This window comes from Chanodichthys erythropterus, chromosome 20 (assembly GCF_024489055.1).
Source record: "Chanodichthys erythropterus isolate Z2021 chromosome 20, ASM2448905v1, whole genome shotgun sequence".
NCBI lineage: Eukaryota > Metazoa > Chordata > Actinopteri > Cypriniformes > Xenocyprididae > Chanodichthys > Chanodichthys erythropterus.
The window spans coordinates 13,083,262-13,107,623 of record NC_090240.1 but is presented as its reverse complement, the minus strand read 5'-3'; the positions used below and the strand labels follow the sequence as shown (position 1 = coordinate 13,107,623).

The window sequence follows — 24,362 nt, the reverse complement described above, 5'->3', positions numbered from 1 at the left end:
CTAACTAAATGAAGGCAGTTTGCAGTCAGTTTTGGAGGATATTTAGTTTCACCCTCACCCTCCACCATAACAAACGTCATGAAGAGAACAGACGCTGTTTCGAGGGGGAGGGGAGGTTAACGTTTTTGATTAAAGATTACGAGTGCATGGATAAATCCTTAATAAGCACTGCAACATTCTGTAAGAAAAAAAAAATTGATAGTCCATTTTGATTTCATAGTGACTTTTAGCACTGTATGCTCTTTCCTCATAAGCCTATATTTTTGTGTAAGTCTCCCTTTTTAAAAAATATATATATAACATATATAAAAAAACATGTATGTAGGCAGATGAAGATGAAGACGAGCAACGTTCCAATATAAAGTTTAATAATATAATCCAAGCAGGTAAGGGCACACACACACATATCTGAAATGGGACAGGACAACTGATAACTAAAACAGAGTGACATAAATACAGATAGTGATGGGGTGAATACAGCTGAAGCGAATTAACTAATTATTACGGTAACCAAGGAGACAAACGTTGGCGGGAATCGGAACAAAGACACGTGACAATTGAAAACAAAACGTAAAGTCCATGAAAACAAACTAAACTGAACTGAATGTGACAATATACTGTACATACTGTTCAAAAGTTTGGAATCTATACATTTTTTTAAAGAAATCTCTTCTGCTCACCAAGGCTAGCCTGGGTGCCAGCCCGAACCCCGCCCACAACATTTTTTGGACGGGAAGTTCGGTCTGGACTCGATCCATTGTGGAGTAATTATGCTCGGCTCCCAGAAGGCCGAGCCAATCAAATTGCCAGGGCGGGCTTTAATCGATGATGGACAGGCTATCTGCGGTTACGTAACCACTCACGTCATCAAAGAGCGCTTGGGGAGTTTGATTGACAAGCGATCTAACCAATCAGAACGCCGCATCCGCCATTTTGTCCAACAAAGCAGTCAGGAGTTAGAAGATTTACATCGGTGGAGTTAAACTTGAAAAATTGTGCATAATGATGTCTTTCCGCGTTTGAAACAACATTCATTCTCATGTTCATTCATGTTTATTTGATGCTATACATGAACTAGTAGGAAGAGATGATCGGTTCACGAGCCTCTTGAGCTGAGGCGCTACAACAATCTGTCACGATCATGGTCACAACACATTAAAGAGCCACAAAACGGTTTTTATTGTTTGAATTTTTTTAATAACTACACAGTTTGAAAGCTGGGACTTTGTTTAATATCATAAGTAACCTGCTCTGTCTCGTCTGTCGATGTGTTGTCAGTTTCTTCTTTGCTCCACGATGTATTTTCTACTCTGTGTGGCGTGACAGCGCCACGGCTTGTCGGACAAAGCAACAGTAACTAAGGGGGATGAGTCTTTGCAAAAGGTCAATTAGTTTACAACAATGATGGCTGTTGAAGAACTGAGATGTGTAGATTCCGCCATCGCGTCAGTTATAGAAGATATCGACAGCGCATTACTTTTAAAAGAGGAACAGAGGACCGCAATCAAGGCATTTGTCGATGGGAAAGATGTCTTTGCCGTCCTTCCTACGGGATTCGGCAAAAGTTTGATTTATCAGCTGGCCCCGATGGTCGCTAAGAATTCTGTTGACAACTATGCGTCGCTCAACATACGTCACTTACTCTGTAGCTCTGATTGGTTGTAGGTCTATCCAATTGAGGTCTTTCCTGGATCAGTTGAAATACGCCCCCATAATCAAAGCCCAATGGAGCAGTATCAGACTCATATTCTGACTAGAATTGAGTATGACCACGTCAGGCTACACCAAGGCTGTATTTGCCTATAATTTTAATATATTTTAAAATGTAATTTATTCCTGTGATTAAAGCTGAATTTTCAGCATCAATACTCACATGAGTCACATGATCGTTCAGAAATCATCCTAATATTCTGATTTGCTGCTCAAGAAACATTTCCTATTATAATCAATGATGAAAACAGTTGTGCTGCTTAATATTTTTGTGGAAACAGAATTAAAAATTAAAAAAAAAAAAAAGTACACAAATCTGTCACTTTTGATCAATTTATTGCATTCTTGCCAAATGTAAAGTAATGTATTAATATATGAATAAATCCTGATCGGAGGATTCCTGTAAATAATGCTTCATGATAAATGAAACCTTCAAATAGACCCCATGATCTGTGATCGGTATCAGCCGATACTGCTTCCAGTGATCGTGATTGGCCCTAATTGGAGCACCTTAAAGGCCCTGATATACTTCAAGTGAAATTGAAGAACAAATTGATGTGACATCGTTTCAAACAAAATCAGGCAAATCAACTTCGTTTGGAGTTCGTTTTGGGAGTACAAAACGGCTCACCAAAGTGAACTTCCTGGAAAAATTTGCTTCGGCTGGTAAACACCTTTTTACTACCATTGGTCCGTGGCGATTATGTAATAGATAGGATGAGGCTCTGCCTTCTTTAATGTAGAAATTTTTTCTGCTTCATTTCTGCTGTTCAATCCGTGGAGGTCAGACTTCCGTGAGTGGAAACATGAACACATTGGAGAGCTGCTTTATAGTAGAAAATGAAGTTGTACTTCTGATTAAATGAGACACTGACACTGTATTTCATGTTTAATACAGTAAAGCTGCTTGATTTTAAGCAATCTATTGTATAAAGTGCTATATAAATAAACGTGACATGACTTTATTAGAGTGCCAAATTGCAGAGCTTGTTGCAGAGCAACATATAGGATGGCAGTATTGCACCGTAATGGGTTAGTTCACCCAAAAATGAAATTTCTGTCATCAATTACTCACCCTCATGTCGTTCAAAACCCGAAAGACCTTTGTTCATCTTCGGAACAAAAATTAAGATATTTTTGATGAAATCTGAGGTTATCTGATCCACACATAGGCAGCAATGTCACTGCACTTTTTGACGTCCAGAAAGGTAGTTAAAAACATGGTTAAAATAGTCAACGTGACTACAGTGGTTCAACCTTAATATTATGAAGCGACGAGAATACATTTTGTGCACAAAAATAACAACTTTATTCAACAATTTGAACAGTGTTGATCAACAATATGTTTTTTGTATACTTTTGTACAGTTATGCTTACTGTCACATCTGTGTAGATTTTATGTTTCATGTTCGGAGTTCATGTCTTTTATTTTGAAGTTTCTTCATATACAACCCTGCTAGAGGTCTCAATAGTTGGGACGGGGGCATGTTTACCATGGTGTAGCATCTCCTCTTCTTTTAAAAACAGTTTGAAGACGTCTGGGCATCGAGGTTATGAGTCTGGAGTTTTGGTGTTGGAATTTGGTCCCATTCTTGCCTGATATAGGCTTCTAGCTGCAGAAGAGTTTGTTGTCATCTTTCGTTTAATGATACACCAAATGTTCTCTATAGGTGAAAGATCTGGCAGGCAGGCCAATTCAGCACACGGACTCTTCTACGACAAAGCCATGCTGTTGTAATAACTGCAGTATGTGGTTTTGCATTGTCCTGATGACATACACAAGGCCTTCACTGAAATAGACGTCGTCTGGAGGGGAGCATATGTTGCTCTAAAACCTTTATATAGAAAGGTATATAAACCTATATATACCTTTATATCAGCATTCATAGTGCCTTCCAAAAAATGCAAGCTGCCCATACCGTATGCACTTATGCACCCCCATACCATCAGAGATGCTGGCTTTTGAGCTGAACGCTGATAATACGCTGGAAGGTCTTCTTCCCCTTTAGCCCAGAGGACACGGCGTCTGTGATTTCCAACAAGAATGTCAAATTTGGGCTCTTCTGACTATAGAACACTTTTCCACTTTGAAACAGTCCATTTCAAATGAGCCTTGACCCAAAGGACATGACGGCGCTTCTGGACCATGTTCACCTATGGCTTCCTTTTTACATGATAGAGCTTTAGTTGGCATCTGCAGATGGCACGGCGGATTGTGTTTACCGACAGTGGTTTCTGGAAGTATTCCTGGGCCCATTTAGTGATGTCATTGACACAATCATGCAGATGAGTGATGCAGTGTCGTCTGAGTGCCCGAAGACCATGGGCATCCAATAAAGGTATCAGCCTTGTCCCTTACGCACAGAGATTTCTCCGGTTTCTCTGAATCCTTTGATGATGTCATGCCCTGTAGATGATGAGATTTGCAAAGCCTTTGGAATTTGACGTTGAGGAACATTGTTTTTAAAGTATTCCACAATCTTTTTACGCACTCTTTCACAGTTCTGCCCATCTTTACTTCTGAGAGACTCTGCCTCTCTAAGACATCCCTTGTATAGCTAATCATGTTACAGACCTGATATCAGTTAACGTAATTAGTTGCTAGATGTTCTCCCAGCTGAATCTCATGTGATTTGAAAATCTTTTACAAACCTGATTCCAAAAAAGTTGGGACACTGTACAAATTGTGAATAAAAAAGGAATGCAATCATTTACAAATCTCATAAACGTATATATTTTATTCACAATAGAATATAGATAACATATCAAATGTTGAAAGTGAGACATTTTGAAATGTCTTGCCAAATATTGGCTCATTTTGGATTTCATGAGAGCTATACATTCCAAAAAAGTTGGGAGAGGTAGCAATAAGAGGCCGGAAAAGTTAAATGTACATATAAGGAACAGCTAGAGGACCAATTTGCAACTTATTAGGTCAATTGGCAACATGATTGGGTATAAAAAGAGCCTCCCAGAGTGGCAGTGTCTCTCAGAAGTCAAGATGGGCAGAGGATCACCAATTCCCCCAATGCTGCAGCAAAAATGGTGGAGCAATATCAGAAAGGAGTTTCTCAGAGAAAAATTGCAAAGAGTTTGAAGTTATCATCATCTACACTGCAAAATATCATCCAAAGATTCAGAGAATCTGGAAAAATCTCTGTACGCAAGGGTCAAGGCCAGAAAACCATACTGGATGCCCGTGACCTTCGGGCCCTTAGACGGCACTGCATCACATACAGGAATGCTACTGTAATGGAAATCACAGCATGGGCTCAGGAATACTTCCAGAAAACATTGTAGGTGAACACAATCCACCGTGCCATTCGCCGTTGCCGGCTAAAACTCTATAGGTCAAAAAAGAAGCCATATCTGATCCAGAAGCACAGACGTTTTCTCTGGGCCAAGGCTCATTTAAAATGGACTGTGGCAAAGTGGAAAACTGTTCTGTGGTCAGACGAATCAAAATTTGAAGTTCTTTTTGGAAAACTGTGACGCCATTTCATCCGGACTAAAGAGGACAAGGACAACCCAAGTTGTTATCAGCGTTCAGTTCAGAAGCCTGCATCTCTGATGGTATGGGGTCGCATGAGTGCGTGTGGCATGGGCAGCTTACACATCTGGAAAGGCACCATCAATGCTGAAAGGTATATCCAAGTTCTAGAACAACATATGCGCCCATCCAGACGTCGTCTCTTTCAGGGAAGACCTTGCATTTTCCAACATGACAATGCCAGACCACATAATGCATCAATTACAACATCATGGCTGCTTAGAAGAAGGATCCGGGTACTGAAATGGCCAGCCTGCAGTCTAGATCTTTCACCCATAGAAAACATTTGACGCATCATAAAGAGGAAGATGCGACAAAGAAGAACTAAGACAGTTGAGCAACTAGAAGCCTGTATTAGACAAGAATGGGACAACATTCCTATTCCTAAACTTGAGCAACTTGTTTCCTCAGTCCCCAGACATTTGCAGACTGTTATAAAAAGAAGAGGGGATGCCACACTGTGGTAAACATGGCTTTGTCCCAACTTTTTTGAGATGTGTTGATGCCAAGAAATTTTAAATCCGCTTATTTTTCCCTTAAAATGATACATTTTAATATTAATATTAACATACTCAGTTTAAACCTTTGATATGTCATCTATGTTGTATTCTGAATAAAATATTGAAATTTGAACCGTCCACATCATTGCATTCTTTTTTTTTTTTTTTTTTTTGAATCGTGTTTGTATTTTTCATTTTATTCAAATTTAAAAAACGTTCCAACATTTCCGGAATTCGGGTTGTACATTGTCTTACGCTGTGTCTGAAATCTCATGTCCAAAAAATAATATAATCTCATGTCCAGTAGGTACAGTACTACAATTAGTTTGAATCTTATACTATTTAAACATAATAGATAGTATGAATGTGTATATAGTAGGAATGAGTGTAGTATGAAGGAAATTCTGATGTATTACATCTGAAATGTTTTCATTGTCATGTGACTTTCTGCGTCAGTTGCGTCGACACTGCCATTCACAAATCTTCTCCTTTTGCCTCATAAAGTGTCCATCAAATGCACACTTCAGAATCTCGCCAGAAGAAGTAGGTCATCCGGGTACTTTTGACCTACTGTTTTAAGAATACTATGAATTTGGACATATACTACCTACTCAGCTCACATACAGTTTTTTGCCTACTATATAGTATGATAGTAGACAATGTAGAGGGTTAGTCTTTATCACTGTTTCACATATTCCTGTTTCCTGTCTTAATTGTTTTTAGGTGTTCCTTGTTAACTCATTAAGCCCATGTGTATTCATATTCCTCATGTTTCCCTGGGTGCGCAAAAACTATAGATATAGAAAGACAGTTCACTCCTATTTTTAATGAATGGGAGAAACTGCATCGCGCAATATGGCAGAATACGTCCCGCCTTCTAAGTAAATGAGCCAATCGCTGATTGATAAAGTTATTGTGTCACTGCAGCTGCCATAAGAAGCTCCGGTCCCTATAGAAACCTGAGACTCGTGCTTAGGACTGCAAAGGTGCATTGGCTCATCTAGCCTGAAAAATAAGCTTTTTAACACTATTTGAGCATAAGAAACAACATTTTATAGGGCAGTTAATGTTAGATTTTGTTGCTGATTTGAAATGTTATTTAATTGTGAGTTCGCCAAGCAGTTTTTCAGATTTCAGGATTCCCCCATTCAAATAGATAGGACTTGGTCTTGGATGCCCATAATAGCTGCCCGGAGGTGGTGCAAATATGGTCGCTGAATGAACAGACTTTCCTTGAAAGGGACTTTGGTCCGTCTCAATCAGCTCTGTAGTTCTGTAGTCAGGGAACTGATCAGGTAGTCGGCCATTTTAAGGGCTCTCTCAATTGCAAAATCCTTCTAGTGCCTGAATTTGTGTACACTATTTCACGGCCTAGGAAGCTGATTGAGACGTTGTTGAGTTTTGTTATGGTTTCAGGTTAAGTCATCATTAGGTTGTGTTTATTTTGTATTTATTATGTGTTTGTTTGAAATAAACTGCTCTTAGGTTGAACTCTACTCGCCTTCAGTTACACATGCAATCTCTCTTAGTCTCCCTGCATTCATATGGCATCTACTCTGAATCTGTTAAAAAGTTCTACTCATTTTGAAAACCTCTGTTGATTGCCTTTATATTCTAATTCTAACAGAAATGTAATAAAAGTCTAAACACTGTAGTCAATAGACAAGCCACCAGTATATATGCTCTTGGACTCTGATGTTTGACATGCAAAGAGCAACTAAATAAAGAAAGGATGTTTAATCTTCAGTTAGAAGAATTGCACGGTAAGCTTTCTTTCTCTTTCTCATACGTACATTCCCTCTCTTCTCTCCTCTGCAATTTTCAGGAACGCCTGTTGCTGTCTGTTTTGCCAAGGCATGTCGCCATGGAAATGAAGGCTGACATCAATGCAAAAAAAGAAGACATGATGTTTCACAAAATCTACATCCAGAAACACGACAATGTCAGGTGAGTGTTACTGTCGTGTCAAACTGTGCCACATTAACTATGAATGGATTTGATCCAGCATGCTAGATTATGACATTATCTGTTCGTATTATTTTTCTCGCCCTCATGGCCTTTTAGTATGAATATGTTAGCCTTACTCTTATCTATAAGCTAGTGTGCTCCAAAATGATGACAAAATTCTCAGTTAGAAGATATAAGCATTCAAATCTACAGTCTCTCACTTTCACCAAAACGGATCACTGATTTTGATGACATTACTCTGCACTTCAGATTTTCTGTCCAATCAAATGCTCTCTATAATCTGAATCGTCCCGCCCCCCTACATTATAAATAGACGCTGAAGCTGAGGATAAAATCAGTCATTGCTCACACATCACACTATTTTCATGGTAAATGGCACACTGTATAACACTGTAAACCCGACTAAGTTGGCAAAACTCAAAAAATTTGAGGTAATCAGTTACATAAAGTTTATATTTTAAGTTAAGAAATTCAAAGTTTAAACAAGCAGAACAGGCAGATTTCAGTTTTGTACTCATACATTTTAATTGCTCTTTTTGAGCAAGTTATTTCAAACATTAAACTTAAAATTGTCATGTAATCTTAACTCATATATTTTATATAAGCAGATAGGAAGTGGGAAGTGAACATTCATTAAATCCTTAAAGTCTGCGTGAACCGGAAGTTGTAAACGACTTTTCTCCAGTGTTGTGACGTATTTCCAAGTGAAACGTCGATTTTGATTTCATGTGTAATTTAAGTGAATGACCACAAAGACAACTATTTTATTTAAAAAGACAATAGGGTCAGTTTTGTTTTCTGTAAGCCTGCAGAACCTTTAACTATTAGCATTAGCCTTTAGCTATGGTAGTTCATCTGCTTTTTATCATCTCCTGTGGCCATGTGTCACTTTCTGGGTTTATCATCACTCTTTCCATTCATCTCTCCTGTCTCTTTTTACTCTTTTCTCCTTTCCTTCAGCTATGGGAGCTGAGCAATGGTGCTTTTATTTTGAAAGGTGGTCAGCTAATTACGGCAAAAGAGAGAATAGTTAATTATCAGTCACTAGACTAGCGCTAACCCCAGAAGATACTGAAATGAAACCGCGATTCAATTAAAGTGCTCCATGGCGTCTGCCACTGCACAGCCACAGAGTGAATTCCCCTCAGCTCAAGGGATTCACACACACATATACTTTTCTAACTGGTTGTTTAAAAAGATGATGTTATTGACCTATGTATATCCAAGCATTAAAATTAAAGTTTTTTTTTAATCTCTGTCTTAATTCATTGTTTGATTGGCATGACTGTTTGCTGTTCAATATTACCAAAGCATTTAAGCAGTATGGGAACAACAATGCATAGTTTAAATCTCTCTCTCTCTCTCTCTCTCTGTGTCAGTATTCTTTTTGCAGACATTGAGGGCTTCACTAGTCTGGCGTCACAGTGCACTGCTCAGGAGCTGGTCATGACTTTAAACGAGCTGTTTGCCCGCTTTGACAAGTTGGCCTCGGTGAGCATGACTACTAACACATGTTGAAAAGATGTTTTCATCTGGATCATTGTTGCAGCATTATATGTTTATTATGGTTACAAGACGAAGTCTAAAGTATATTGAATAAATTGTTGAGACTGCAAGATATTACTTTTACATTACACTTACAGTTTTCATTTGAATGTTAATACATGTTTAAATTATGCAAAATATAAAATAAGATTTCTTTTTTTGAAAGTTGCGACATTTAGAGACGTTTATAATGTCACAAAAGACTTCTGTTTAAAGATTTCTGTTTTTGGAACTATTTAATAGTATAATAAAATAAAATGTTTCTTGAGCAGCAAATAATCATAGAATGATTTCTGAAGAATCATGTGACTGTAGATTGGAGTAATGATGCTGAAAATTCAACTTTGATCACAGGAATAAATCACATTTTATATATTCAAATGGTTATTTGACTTATAACAGTATTTCATAATATAACTGTTTATACTTTATTTTTGATCAAATAAATGGAGACTTGGTGAGCATTAGAAATTTTTTACTAAAAAATCTTATCAACCCCAATTTTAAACAATAATGTGTATATATCTAACTATAAAGTAATATTTTGATCAAAAGACAAAAACTATGACACAACAAGAAAATTAAAACACTGTTTAATTATAAGGGTCAGTGAGAGGATGGAAAAAGACTATGCATGAATTTCAATTCAATTCACATTTATTTGTATAAGGCTTTTCACGATACATATCGTTTCAAAGCAGCTTTACAGAGAATGCATGTCAACGTTACAATTTAGAGAATGCAGTTAGCAAATAATGTAGTAATTTAGGCAATTTAATTTACAATAACTGTTAGCAGTTTAATTGAAGGTAGAAGCAATGAGCTCCGGGAAATAATGAATTACATATTAACAATAATTAGGATATATAGAAATTTGGTGTGCATGTCGATCCAGATCCTTGCAGGTGCCGTCTCTTCAAAGGTGTTGGTCATCTGAGGTCTTCTTAAGAGGCTGAATCCAAACTGAAGCTGATGTCCTCTCTAGTCACCTCAGGACAGGTGTCTCGAGATATAACAGAAAAGCAAATGGAGAATAATTTGCGTAGCTGCTGTTCATAACATTAAGCAAAGATAGTCATGTGCAATTGATCTGATATGAGATGCATTATGTGAATGCTTGGCTAAAGGGAGAGACATCTTTAATCTAGATTTATATCTGAGCACCGACATTATCAGGAAGGCTATTCCAGAGTTTCGGAGCCAAATGTGAAAATGCTCTCCCTCCTTTAGTGGACTTAGATATCCTAGGTACAACCAGAAGTCCAGAGTTTTGTGATCTTGAAGGATTGTAGGGCGATAGAAGGTTGGTTAAGTACACAGGAGCTAAACCATTTAGGGCCTTATATAATTGATACAGAACTTAATAAGTAACCAGTGTAGAGATTATAAAATTGACATGTTAAGAGCTCTAGCAGCTGCATTTTGTACTAATTGTAGCTTGTTTATTGAGGATGCAGGACAACCAGCTAGTAATGCATTACAGTAATCTAGTCTAGAGGTCATGAATGCATGAACTAATTTTTCTGCATCAGAAATAGATAATATATTTCGTATCAGTCATTCATTGATGAATTTGTAATGTTGTAGTCAGTGATGTCTTTAAAATTATTTATTTATATTTTAGTTGATCTGCCAGGGGTTGACCAATGGGGTAAATGTGGGTGAACCCCTGTGAACCACTGGTGAACGAGGCACCCTCAGGGTTGGGAGTGTGAGCTCCAGGCTATGGGAATGAGGCTTCCCAGTGGGCATCCTCAGAATGGGCTCCACCACAGCACAGAAGGGGTTTTGATAGCCCAGCGTGATGCAGGCATGGTGCAGAAAAACAGGCTCTGTGTCCTCCAAAAGAGCTGAGGTTTTAGCCTTGGTGGGTGTTGGTGGATGAAATGTTGGAAAGACAGCAGCATTTCTAATGTATTGATCCTCCAACCCCAGCCACTTGAGCAGCCTTACCTTTCTCCTTTTTCTTTATGAGTGAGTCATTGAATTGTTCACTCAAATGATTTCTTATTCATTCCGGAGCAAAACACCACTACTGTGTTGCTCTGCTTTGACTTCATTTATTACCTGTTACTCGCTGTAATGGATATCCATTGTCAAAGATTTCTGTCTGTTAACACATTAGCTGTGTCCCAATTCACAGGCTGCATCCTTCGAGAGTAGAGCTGCACGATTCATTGTAAAAAGATCACAATCTCAATTCAAACACCACGCAATCTTATTTATGAATGGCAACGATTCGTATCTATTAAACCTTTGACAAAATCATACCGGAACATCTGTGTTTGTGCCGCTGCTGACCCAGAGAAAGCAGTTTTGAACCACACAGTAGGCCCTATAGTTATTTCTGTGTTACAAATAATCAAATTATCACAGAAGTACAGTGATAAAAGTTTAAAGTTTGGATATAAACACTGCTGTCTACAGTAGCGATCAAAATAGAGCAAATCACTTTTTGAAACTAACTTGGTGCTTCAAAAAATGGTTGTATCGACACCACCAGATGGCGACAAGTGACTGTTAAAAATGTACTTGTCATTGAATGTTTAATTCAAAAGATTTGTTCAAAAACACTGATTCATCCAGTAATGAAACAAGTATATTAAAGGAACACTCCACTTTTTTTGAAAATAGGCTCATTTTCCAACTCCCCTAGAGTTAAACAGTTGAGTTTTACCGTTTTCGAATCCATTCAGCCGATCTCCGGTTCTGGCGGTACCACTTTTAGCATAGCTTAGCATAGTTCATTGAATCTGATTAGACCGTTAGCATTGCGCTTAAAAATGACCAAAGAGTTTTGATATTTTTCCTTGATTATTACGCCTGAATGAGAGTATAGTTCCTAGCCATATCAGCCTAGAAAATCGCAAATTTTCATTTTCTGTCGGTCTTAGTACACGATTTAACTACAGAAGAGTCAAGTTTTAAATAGGAAAAATATCAAAACTCTTTGGTCATTTTTAAGCGCGATGCTAACGGTCTAATCAGATTCAATGAACTATGCTAAGCTATGCTAAAAGTGGTACAGCCAGAACCGGAGATCGGCTGAATGGATTCGAAAATGGTAAAACTCAACTGTTTAACTCTAGGGGAGCTGGAAAATGAGCCTATTTTCAAAAAAGTGGTGTGTTCCTTTAAGGAGTCATTCATTGACCATTCATAAAAAAAAATGGTTCATTCAAATGAATTAAACATTTTTAAATAGACTGCAGCAATTAATATTTTATCAGAACCTCTGGTATTTACATATTATTTTGTTTAGTTGTCTGTTCAGAATCATAGAAGAATCTATTTTAAACACAAAAAAATCCAGAATCGTGCAGCTATAACCTAGAGTATAAACTATATAACATTGCATCTTAATAAGATAAGGTTTTTTTTTTTTTATTTTTACATTTGCATCGTTAGATATTTGAGAAAGTTTAAACCCAATGCATACATTTAAAAATGTAATCCGGCAATTTCGCTCCAAAAAATTGCTGTTGTCACTCGTGCACAATGAATCTTGTGATAGGCTAGGCTGTGAAGGATCCTCGCGTTCTATCCTTCATGGCCCAAAAAGCAAAGGACGCTTTTGTAGGCTGCAATTGGGACAGCCTTCGTTGCGCCGCTGTGACGTATTTGGCCTTCGAATGCAGCCTTTGAAGGATGCAGCGTCTGAATTGGGATGCAGCTAGTATGTCACATGCACACACAAAAATCACACACACTCTCTCTGTATCACACACTAAGCAGAATGACTACCCTCTTTTTACACCTCAGCGTGAAGCTGCCATCTTCCCAGCTTGAACTTTCTAATTAACTTCTGTTCCCTCTTGTGTGTGTGTATGCAGGAGAACCATTGCTTACGGATCAAGATCCTGGGGGATTGTTACTACTGCGTGTCAGGCTTACCTGAGCCCAGGGCGGACCACGCTCACTGCTGTGTGGAAATGGGGGTGGACATGATCGAAGCCATTTCGTACGTCTCACCTAGTTGTCAGACAGTAACTTTCTTCGGACCTTTTAGAAATGTATTCAGTGTGAACAAATCATTTTTGATAGTGATCTGTGAATTTATTTAATGTTGAATATTTAATGTTTTATGCAGAATTTTTTAAATAAAAATTATATTTTTATGGTAATAAATATTATTTTTATATTAAAGGGGCTATATGTAGAATTCAGAAACCCTTGTTATTAGTGACACTGGTGGTTGTTGAGTGAACTGCAGCCAGCAACTTATTGCTCGAGCTCGTGCTCGCACTCGTGCGCACGTAATGTACAAGAGACTCAACGTGAATAAATGCCCCGATATACTCATGATCAGTGTTGGGGGTAACGCATTACAAGTAACTTGAGTTATGTAATCAGATTACTTTTCAAGTAACTGGTAATGCATTACTTTTTCAATTTACAACAAAATATCTAAGTTACTTTTTCAAATAAGTAATGCAAGTTACTTTTTTACATTTATTGATTGACAGCTCTCCTGTCCCCATGTTGTGAGAAATAAAGTGCAGAGGCGTGGTGTGTGCTATGTGAACATGATGGTTATTGTTGTTCTAGACTAAATGTGAACATGCATTTACTCATCTCACTTGCATGAAAACATTCAGTATTCCTCAAAATGAATAAAAACTGTGAAATGCAATCTCAGAATTTTACGCAAACCTGTTATAATTAACTTAATTAAAATACACACACTTTATGTATTTAATCTCACTTTATTCACCAATGTCTTTACTGCTGACCTTCAATGATATAATTCAACGATACTAATAAGCAAAAATTTCTTCAGATTATATTTAGAAATAAAAGTGTTGAACTTCCTTCTTCTGTATCTTATTCTTCTTTAATCCCGAATGGGGTTTGTTTGAGCTGCGCCCTCTACTGTACAGGTGTAAATATGCATTTCCTTCAGCCTGAGGCTTATTCAGTTCACTTTTGGTGAGCAAGGGCCTTAACATTTGCCAAAAATACTTTTTTTGTTGTTATTTAAAAACAAGTAAGCCCAGCCCAGATGAGAAAAAGTAACGCAAATGTAATGTAACACTTTTCATAAAAAAGCAGTAATGCAATTAGATTTTTTTAGGGAGTAATGCAATATTCCAAAATATTAATAAATACTATAATAGTATATAAATCATACTAAAACGACACTAATTGCAGCGTGTGGTTTAATGATAACATGTTTATGTTTGGGTCACAGATTGGTGCGAGAGGTCACGGGGGTCAATGTAAACATGCGGGTCGGGATCCACAGTGGTCGCGTGCACTGTGGAGTTCTTGGATTGAGAAAGTGGCAATTCGACGTGTGGTCCAACGACGTCACGCTGGCCAACCACATGGAGGCTGGAGGCAAAGCCGGGTGAGAGTTTATGACAAACCACAGATAAACACAGCATACATGTACACACAGCTATACAAAACACTGGACTGTTTAGTAACTGCAAAATTAATGTTCCTCAGGAGGATCCACATCACTAAAGCTACTCTGCAGTACCTGAATGGAGACTATGAGGTGGAACCAGGTTTTGGAGGGGAGAGAAACGCCTATTTGAAAGAGAACAGCATTGAGACCTTCCTAGTGTTGGGCTGCAGTCAGAAGCGGGTTAGACACGTCATATTACAATATTTTAACGCTTTCCCCACCAGTGTTTTTTTTTTTTTTTAAGTTGCCAGTCAGTATTTTGATCATTTTCACAAAAATGTCATGGCCCCCAGAATATTTTGTTGTATGAATATCCGAACATGCAATATGTCAAAGAACAGGGCCTCTGATTTTAAACAGTTTTATTCTAGCTTCATGCATTCCTTTTTTGATCAAGTTTCATAAAAAAAGCAACATTTTGAACAAAATTAGAGAATTTTTTTCAAAGACTACAACATGCATAAGCAATGCTTTTATCACTTGTTTCTGCTCCTTCTTTTCTTATGTTTTGATCCAGAAATTCTGAACTCTTCCAGAAGATGTGTAATAGCGCCCCCTGCTGTATAACAGTGAAAAGATGGAAAATTCCATCAATGGCAGGGAAAGAGTTAAAGATGCTTGTGCTATGACTTTTATATCTTCAAATGCCACCAGCTATCCACATTTCTGCTATGAATATATGTAAGGAATAATTGACGACGGTCCGTTGAATTCTTAGAAAATAATGCACACCCGAGGTGGTAATGCGGCCACGACGTGAAGCGAATTCTAAGAATTCAACGGCTCGGAGTCAATTATTCCGCTTATACTATGGTTACCACACCTCAAGACACCGTTCAGATGTATTTCAAGACGTTTGTCAGGTTGTCCTTAAAACACGCATGTATGTGGGACTAATTTTTTATGCATCTTATCCCAAGCCTCCATTGCGAATTCCAAAACATAATTTTAGAACTAGTAACTTTTATAGCAGAATAAAATAGTTGATACAGTTATTAACACAGTTGAGAGAGAGAGAGAGAGGGAGAGAGAGAATAAGCATATGTGAATTAGTCTTGAGTCTGTGCGTCTCTCACGGCAGCAGTGTCTCTAATAGTGAAACTATAAGTTTACCGCACAGTTATTACCTCGCTGGTGAGAAATGTCATGTATCTTTTAAGTTGCTAAACTATTTTACTGAGTAATTTGTCAGAGCAGCACTGACAACATGTTTCTGTGTGAGTGTGTGTCTGTATGTGTGTACTTTTGAAAGAGGGAGAGAGAGTGCGTGAGAGAGTATGCACTTTCAGGACACAATAAAACTTATTTTGAGCAAAAAAAACATGACAATAATTTGTCGTTTTCATCCTTTATTTATTTGCTTTGTGGGTGTCGTTGTGGGTTTTGTTTCTTTTGCTGTTGTAGGCTGTAAGGACCTTTTGACATAACTGAAATCATTTGGTGAAGTGATATGGAACTGCAATGCAGTCAAGACCTGCTAAAACTACTTTAGCTGTGTGTTTCCCTATTGGTCAACCAATCAGATTCGAGCATTCAACAGCCCCGTAGTATACATTTTTGAATAATGAAAATTTCTACACTGCAAAAAGTCATTTTCTATTCTTTTTAAAATAAAATAAAAATAAAAATGACAAATATAGTATATTTAAAACAAGATCAACAAATGTATGTTTTGCTGTGTAGAAAATTCTTAATATAATGAGATGAGCAAAAATACTGTACTTCTCTTTGTTTTAATTGTTACAGATGAATCACAAATCACATTATAATGTACCATATAAATTTTTAGAGTGTAAAAGTAAGTATTTTAGAGTGCGTTTACACGACAACAATGTACTAAAAATGGAAGAGTTTTTCCTTTGCATTTTTCACGTATAGACGACAACAATGTCAAATGATCCCCGTTCACCCGTTTTATGCTGCCAGGCCAGTAGATGGCGATGTCACTTTGTGAAGAAACACTATGCACCTATAGACTGAACACATAATTTATGTTTTTGTAGTTTACACAGAGATGATAATAGTATCATTTTCAAAAACTTTGAAACCCGTTTTCAAAAGTTTGCGTTTTCATGTAAATGAACAGCCAAAAGTTTTCAGTTTTTAGCTGAAAGTCTTTTATTGTTTTATTTTTTATCTATTTAGACAAAAGATGTACAGATGTATTCTAATACTGGTTAAGATTTATCTGTTATCTGCCATTCTGGTTATCTGTCAAAACATGAAAATCATTGTAATATTGGTGCATCCCTCTTTTTATTCAAGAATCTTGACCACAGTACTTTTCCTTTGCCCTTGACTGTTTCAGAAAGAGGAGAAGGCCATGATGGCTAAGATGCAGCGCACGCGGACGAACTCTAACGAGGGTCTGGTACCGCGATGGGTGCCTGACAGATCCTTCTCCAGGACTAAAGACTCCAAAGTCTTCAGACAGATGGTGAGACCCCACATGACCTGTCGCTCAATCTGTCACCCACTCCCTATGGCCCTCGCCTGATCTCTCTCTCGTCTTCCTTTCGCCGTTTTCTACCCTAACGTTGTTCTTTCTGTCCTTCTGTATTACTCTCAGATCTTTCTAATCTTCTTTGGCTAACATTTGTTCCTTCTCTTCACTCAGGGCATTGATGAACAATCCAGCAAAGACAAGTGAGTGTTTTTTTTGTCTTTTTGAGAATAAATGCAGTTGGGGGGAATAGAACGCAAAACTGAACATGTGTTTTTCTAACTGTTCTTCTGCTCACGAACACAGCCGTGGCGCTCAGGAGGCGCTGAACCCGGAGGACGAGGTGGATGAGTTTTTGGGCCGTGCCATTGATGCTCGCAGTATTGACCAGCTCCGCAAAGACCACGTGAAGAAGTTCCTGCTCACCTTCCAAACCTCCAGCTTGGAGAAAAAGGTCAGACTCAAAGACACTGGCTGAGTTCCAGCTTCCCGTCCAGATCTCCCCACCCTTTCCAGTTTAATTTAGTAGTGCCGAACGTCTAGCAGACTAACAGGATGGATGAGCTCATGCAAGATCAAATGTCCTCCAATTTCCTGTTTGGTATAAGAAGAAGAAGAACACGAGGAGACTGAATTCTTTGGAGTTGTTCAGAGTCATGTGGTTAACAGGATCTTCCGGGTGGTTAAGGGCCGTTCACAACAAGGACGATTACTGTAACAATAACGATAAAGATCTAAAAATCATTCTTAATATAAAAGAATAGCAAAGTCCTTCTATAACGATAATGACACAAAGGAATGATGTTGTTGGAATCACTTTTCTAGCTGAACGATAAAAACATTGACAGCCAATCAGAATCTACTCTGCTTTAAAGAGCTCGAGCATTTAAAGTGGCAGACGACAAAACTGCAGTGTGCTTATTATAAACAGAACAATATCATCTGCTGGTATGGATGCTAATATAGTTATCATTGTAGTGTTCTCTATTGTTATAGTTCATGGTGGACGCAGCATTAATATTTGGCACAGATTGGTAAGTCAACATGTTTTGATGATATTTTATTTTCTTGTCTTGTTTCTAGTATTCTAAGAAGGTAGATGATCGTTTCGGCGGTTATGTGGCCTGTACGCTGCTGGTCTTCTGTTTTATCTCCTTTATCCAGATCGTCATATTCCCTCAGTGAGTGACCAACACACACACACACACACACACACACACACACACGTTTATTTAGCTATCTAAATGAGGACATTCCATACACTTCTATTGTTTTTATGTACAGCTGGTTATAAATACTATAACCTAACCCACACCCTACAGATGCAGTCACATTTATATTGCTCAGCAAAAAGTCATGGACAAATCTATTCATCCAAAAAAATTGGTGCAAACTAAAGTTTCGCATGAGGGCAAAAGATTTCCCAATGCACATTCTGTTCGTGTTCACATTGGTCATGCTATTTTGTCATGTTGACCAACAGCGGCTTGGTTTGAAAGTGACATCTGTGTGAGCAGTGCTTCATACATTGCTACGCTATTGACAATCCACTCGTTAAAGGGACAGTTCACCCAAAAATTATTGATTAACCCTCAAGCCATTCTAGGTGTATATGACTATCTTCTTTCAGACAAACACAATCTGAGATATATTTGCAAATATCCTTGCTCTACGAAGCCCAAAAAAGTGAATCCATCCATCATAAAAGTAATCCATACAGCTCCAGGGGGTTAATAAAGGCTTCCGAAGTGAAGCGATGGGATTGTAAGAAAAAATCCATATTTATAACTTTATTAACTATAATAACTAGCAACCCCCCTCGATCAAGTTATGGTGGAAGTGTAACCCCTGACACGATGTATGACGCAGGATGTAGGAGTATCGTAAGCTTGGACGCCTAGGGCTGGGCAACAAAAGCTCCTTTTCGCTTATATCGAAATCCTCCAACATTTCTCTTTATAATCTCTTGTTTTAAACTTCTAATTCATGACTGGTGTTTTGTTTTGCTCTATGATCTGTGCATAAGTGTTCGTCAATACATCATACATCACGTCAGAGGTTACGCTTCCGCTGTAACTCAATATGTACAGCCATTTGCTGGAAACTAATTATTGTAGTTTATAAAGTTTTAAATATGTATATTTTTCTTACAAAAACCCATCACTTTGCTTCAGAAGGCATTTATTAACCCCCTGGCGCTGTATGGATTACTTTTATGATGGATGGATGTACTTATGGACTTTAAAATCGTAAGCGCCATTCACTACCATTATAAAGCTTGGAAGAGCCAGAATATTTTTAAATACATCTCAGATTGTGTTCGTCTGAAAGAAGAAAGTCATATACACCTAGGATGGCTTGAGGGTGAGTAAATCATGGGATCATCTTCATTTTTGGATGAACTATCCCTTTAAGTCTGACAACACACATCACCATTTCCGGGTCCAAGTTGGTCAAAATCAGACGGCAAACACCAAACAGTGCTAATATACAGTGGGTACGGAAAGTATTCAGACCCCCTTAAATTTTTCACTCTTTGTTATATTGCAGCCATTTGCTAAAATCATTTAAGTTCATTTTTTTCCTCATTAATGTACACACAGCACCTCACATTGACAGAAAAACACAGAATTGTTGACATTTTTGCAGATTTATTAAAAAAGAAAAACTGAAATATCACATGGTCCTAAGTATTCAGACCCTTTGCTGTGACACTCATATTTAACTCAGGTGCTGTCCATTTCTTCTGATCATCCTTGAGATGGTTCTACACCTTCATTTGAGTCCAGCTGTGTTTGATTATACTGATTGGACTTGATTAGGAAAGCCACACACCTGTCTATATAAGACCTTACAGCTCACAGTGCATGTCAGAGCAAATGAGAATCATGAGGTCAAAGGAACTGCCTAAAGAGCTCAGAGACAGAATTGTGGCAAGGCACAGATCTGGCCAAGGTTACAAAAACATTTCTGCTGCACTTAAGGTTCCTAAGAGCACAGTGGCTTCCATAATCCTTAAATGGAAGACGTTTGGGACGACCAGAACCCTTTCTAGAGCTGGCCATCCGGCCAAACTGAGCTATCGGGGGAGAAGAGCCTTGGTGAGAGAGGTAAAGAAGAACCCAAAGATCACTGTGGCTGAGCTCCAGAGATGCAGTCGGTAGATGGGAGAAAGTTGTAGAAAGTCAACCATCACTGCAGCCCTCCACCAGTCGGGGCTTTATGGCAGAGTGGCCCGATGGAAGCCTCTCCTCAGTGCAAGACACATGAAAGCCCGCATGGAGTTTGCCAAGATGGTGAGAAATAAGATTCACTGGTCTGATGAGACCAAGAAAGAACTTTTTGGCCTTAATTCTAAGTGGTATGTGTGGAGAAAACCAGGCACTGCTCATCACCTGTCCAATACAGTCCCAACAGTGAAGCATGGTGTTTTTCAGCTGCAGGGACAGCACGACTGGTTGCAATCGAGGAAAAGATGAATGTGGCCAAGTACAGGGATATCCTGGACGAAAACCTTCTCCAGAGTGCTCAGGACCTCACACTGGGCCGAAGGTTTACCTTCCAACAAGACAATGACCCTAAGCACACAGCTAAAATAACGAAGGAGTGGCTTCACAACAACTCCGTGACTGTTCTTGAATGGCCCAGCCAGAGCCCTGACTTAAACCCGATTGTGCATCTCTGGAGAGACCTAAAAATGGCTGTCCACCAACGTTTACCATCCAACCTGACAGAAATGGAGAGGATCAGCAATGAGGAATGGCAGAGGATCCCCAAATCCAGGTGTCAAAAACTTGTTGCATCTTTCCCAAAAAGACTCATGGCTGTATTAGATCAAAAGGGTGCTTCTACTAAATACTGAGCAAAGGGTCTGAATACTTAGGACCATGTGATATTTCAGTTTTTCTTTTTTAATAAATCTGCAAAAATGTCAACAATTCTGTGTTTTTCTGTCAATATGGGGTGCTGTGTGTACATTAACGAGGAAAAAAAATGAACTTAAATGATTTTAACAAATGCCTGCAATATAACAAAGAGTGAAAAATGTAAGGGGGTCTGAATACTTTCCGTACCCACTGTACACTCGCAGAGTGCTTTAAAACTACTGGAAAATCATGATAATCGAGAACCAAACCTTTATCTCCATATCAAAATCCCAGATGGCCAGACAGTGATTCATCTTTTATGAATCGTTAAAATATTGGTGCGCAGGACGATGTGAACCCAGAGACTGTTGTATATACATCGATCCATTTATACAAGCTTAAATGTGTAATATGAATAAATAGTGCTCATAAATGGATGTTGAGACTTCCATTCTCACTTGAAACTCGGAGGTTTGGACCCGCAAATGGTATTCTGAATGGCATCGCTGAAATGTAGCGAATGTTACTCTAACATTTGGACATTTTTTCTACATTTTTACAATTTAAAAACTTGATTTACTTTATACTGTTTTTACAAATGAGGACGTCCCCAAACTGAGGTTTTGTCTGGTTTATTTTACTTCTGGCTACATATTTATCCCCAAAATATGGTTAAGTAGTCTGAAACATGAGTCTGAAACCTCCTTTGTGTTCTGCAGTACTCTGGTCATGCTGGGAATTTACATCAGTATCTTCATCATTCTCGCCAACATCCTCTTCATCTGTGCCATTTACTCCTGCGTGAAGGTAAGCAGTCTACTTGCGCTGCTTTTCATTCTCTTGCATTTTACAAATGTGTACAATTGGCCTTTATCTCTCTGTCTCGCAGCTCTTCCCCGCTGCCATGCAGACTGTGTCCAAGAAGATTGTTCAGTCTCGCACCAACAGCACACTGGTGGGAGTTTTCACCATCATCCTCGTCTTCATCTCTGCCTTTGTCAATATGGTACACAGAGCTGCCAAATCACTTCACACACAAGAGTAGTGTTTCTAACACTTCAGCTAACAATCTTATTTCTTCCAAAGAGACCGTATGATCACTTAAAAGAACAATTCTGTCACCACTTACTCACCCTCATGTCGTTCCAAAACACGTAGAACTTTCTTTGGCAAATTTTTAGTTATCTGTACAATAAAAATAAAAGATGACCAGGCTTTTCAAACTCCAAAAATAGCAGAAAAGCATTGGAAAATGTGTGTTTTGTGTTTCCCGCAGTTTTCCTGTGACACGCAGAAGCTGGTGGACTGTGTAGCAGAGCAGTTTAACTGGTCGTCGTCAGAGATGGTGAATCCCTGTGTCATTTACAACTTGTCTCGCTCTGCAGCTGACGGCCTGGATATCTGTCCCAGCAACATTCCCTCCTGCCCCTTCCCTGAGGTAAAAAGAGTGTACAATCACACCATGATTGAAAAACTGACACATTACAGGTTCCATGTTGACTTCAGATTGTACTCAAGCATCCTGATGTTTACCTGACCTTCTGTTTCAGTATTTCAGCTACAGCGTGCTGCTGACCCTGCTGGCCTGCTCAGTGTTCCTGCAGATCAGCAGTATAGGGAAGCTGGCTTTAATGCTGCTCATCCAGCTCACTTTTCTGCTGCTTGTGGAGTGGCCAGAAGTGGCGCTGTTTGACAATGCAGACCTCTTCGTTACTGCCAATGCCCTGTAAGTACTGCTGCCAGCCACTAGAAGGCATCAGTATAGCTCAATCTCAACAGAGAGAAGTAGCTTTGTAGTAGGGATGCGGAAATGAAGCCTCTTAAATCTTTGAAGCTGATTGGTTTTGGGAAAAGATTTGAAGCATCAAGAGTGTCAAAAACAGTGCCATCTTGTGACAGGTCAAATTTATAGCACCTATAAACACTAGTTTGTAGTGGTTTTATGTTCAGATGATAATAGAGTGCTGCAAGGATGACGTATTTTTGTAGGCTAAAACCGGGAATAGAGTTTGCACTTTCGATTCCATCGTCCCGAAGTTAATGTTTTTTTTTAATGGGATTTTGGTTAAATGGTCTTATTCTACGACATTCTACGAAAACACACCAGTAATACCCCACTCTTGATTTTTTTAAAGGTGGGGTATATATTTTTTCAACTACGCTGTTGGACATAGTTGATATTTGAAATCAACCCGAACAGATCTTCGAGTGGGTCTCGAACCCCGGCCCGGTCATTGCTGACATGCGAGGCGAATCAGGGCTGGATTGGGACTCATTTTTAGCCCTGGAGTTTCATGCCTTAGACCCAAACTTAGGCCACTTTAATTCACGGCTGACTATATTAAAATAATGTAATTAAAACCTCAGTATTTAAGTCTGCAAAAGTGCACTGTTCTCTACAACCTTGTAAATAATTGTATTTTTCAAAAATATCTTCAAATATCCATGATAGTACAAAAAATGCTAACATTTGATATAGAGTTATTTTTATAGTTATAATAATGATTTTATAATGTGAACCATTGATTAATTCTCTAGCCATCTAGTGGCTGTAGTTAAAAATTCATGTTATTTTAATTTTAATTTAATTAAGTGTTTGCTTTCCAGTAGATGGCAGCAATCGTCCAATAAACCCAGGCACATTTTTCATGTCTATCACTATGAATGAAAATGTAGATCTTTATTAAAGTGGATTTAACATAAAATTTAGCTATTTTATATAAATGTATATACTTAAATTATTACAAATTGAGGCAAATAAATAACACAAAATACCATAAATCCTACAAAATTGCACAACTTTACAGTAAAATATTAAAGTAGGCTATTATGTTTGTTTAAAAAAAAAGTTACATGTTACAAAATCACGTTTTACTCTGGTTAAGCTAGTTGGACAGAAAAATGAATATTGTTGGCCAATGTGTAATAGCATAGCATGCAACATAACATAAGTGATAGGCCCTATATTTTATTATTTGCCTACGATATGAGTAAGCTGCATACATGCCTTTATCTTTTGCATGTTTTCCCCTCGTCCTTTTTATTTATTTACGTTACTTAAATCGGCCTCCGGTGGCTTAGACCTTTTGCCTTACCATAATTTAGCGTTGATTTAGAACTTGTCCCGCTGTCCCTACAGACGTCACCTCATCCCTTCTTCTCGTATACTTTTGAGTGAGTTGTCTTCTCCGAGCGCACACTCCGAGTCCCTCCCGACCTGGTTAATTTACCCACCGAGTGACATGATATCATTGACGTTGCATGCAAATGAGTGGTAAAAACCCGATCGCGCATTTGTTTTTTTTTTTTATTTATTTATTTATTTTCCTTGCGCGGGTGCCCCGTGCCGCCCTGGGCCATCCAGGCC

At 38.4% G+C, this 24,362-nt stretch overlaps 1 protein-coding gene across 3 annotated transcripts in view; it reads left to right on the top strand.

Moving 5' to 3' along the window:
* The window catches only part of adcy6a (adenylate cyclase 6a), an 85,527-nt gene that overhangs the window by 53,030 nt on the left and 8,135 nt on the right, over window positions 1–24,362 (top strand). For all 3 annotated transcript variants that reach the window (XM_067372518.1, XM_067372515.1, XM_067372517.1), the window contains exons 5-17: window positions 7,586–7,707; window positions 9,108–9,219; window positions 13,107–13,234; window positions 14,465–14,623; window positions 14,725–14,866; window positions 16,995–17,123; window positions 17,304–17,332; window positions 17,436–17,583; window positions 18,213–18,310; window positions 21,715–21,802; window positions 21,885–22,001; window positions 22,272–22,433; window positions 22,546–22,721. In XM_067372518.1, the coding sequence (XP_067228619.1) occupies window positions 7,586–7,707; window positions 9,108–9,219; window positions 13,107–13,234; window positions 14,465–14,623; window positions 14,725–14,866; window positions 16,995–17,123; window positions 17,304–17,332; window positions 17,436–17,583; window positions 18,213–18,310; window positions 21,715–21,802; window positions 21,885–22,001; window positions 22,272–22,433; window positions 22,546–22,721 (1,610 nt within the window). The remainder of the gene's footprint in view (window positions 1–7,585; window positions 7,708–9,107; window positions 9,220–13,106; window positions 13,235–14,464; window positions 14,624–14,724; window positions 14,867–16,994; window positions 17,124–17,303; window positions 17,333–17,435; window positions 17,584–18,212; window positions 18,311–21,714; window positions 21,803–21,884; window positions 22,002–22,271; window positions 22,434–22,545; window positions 22,722–24,362) is intronic.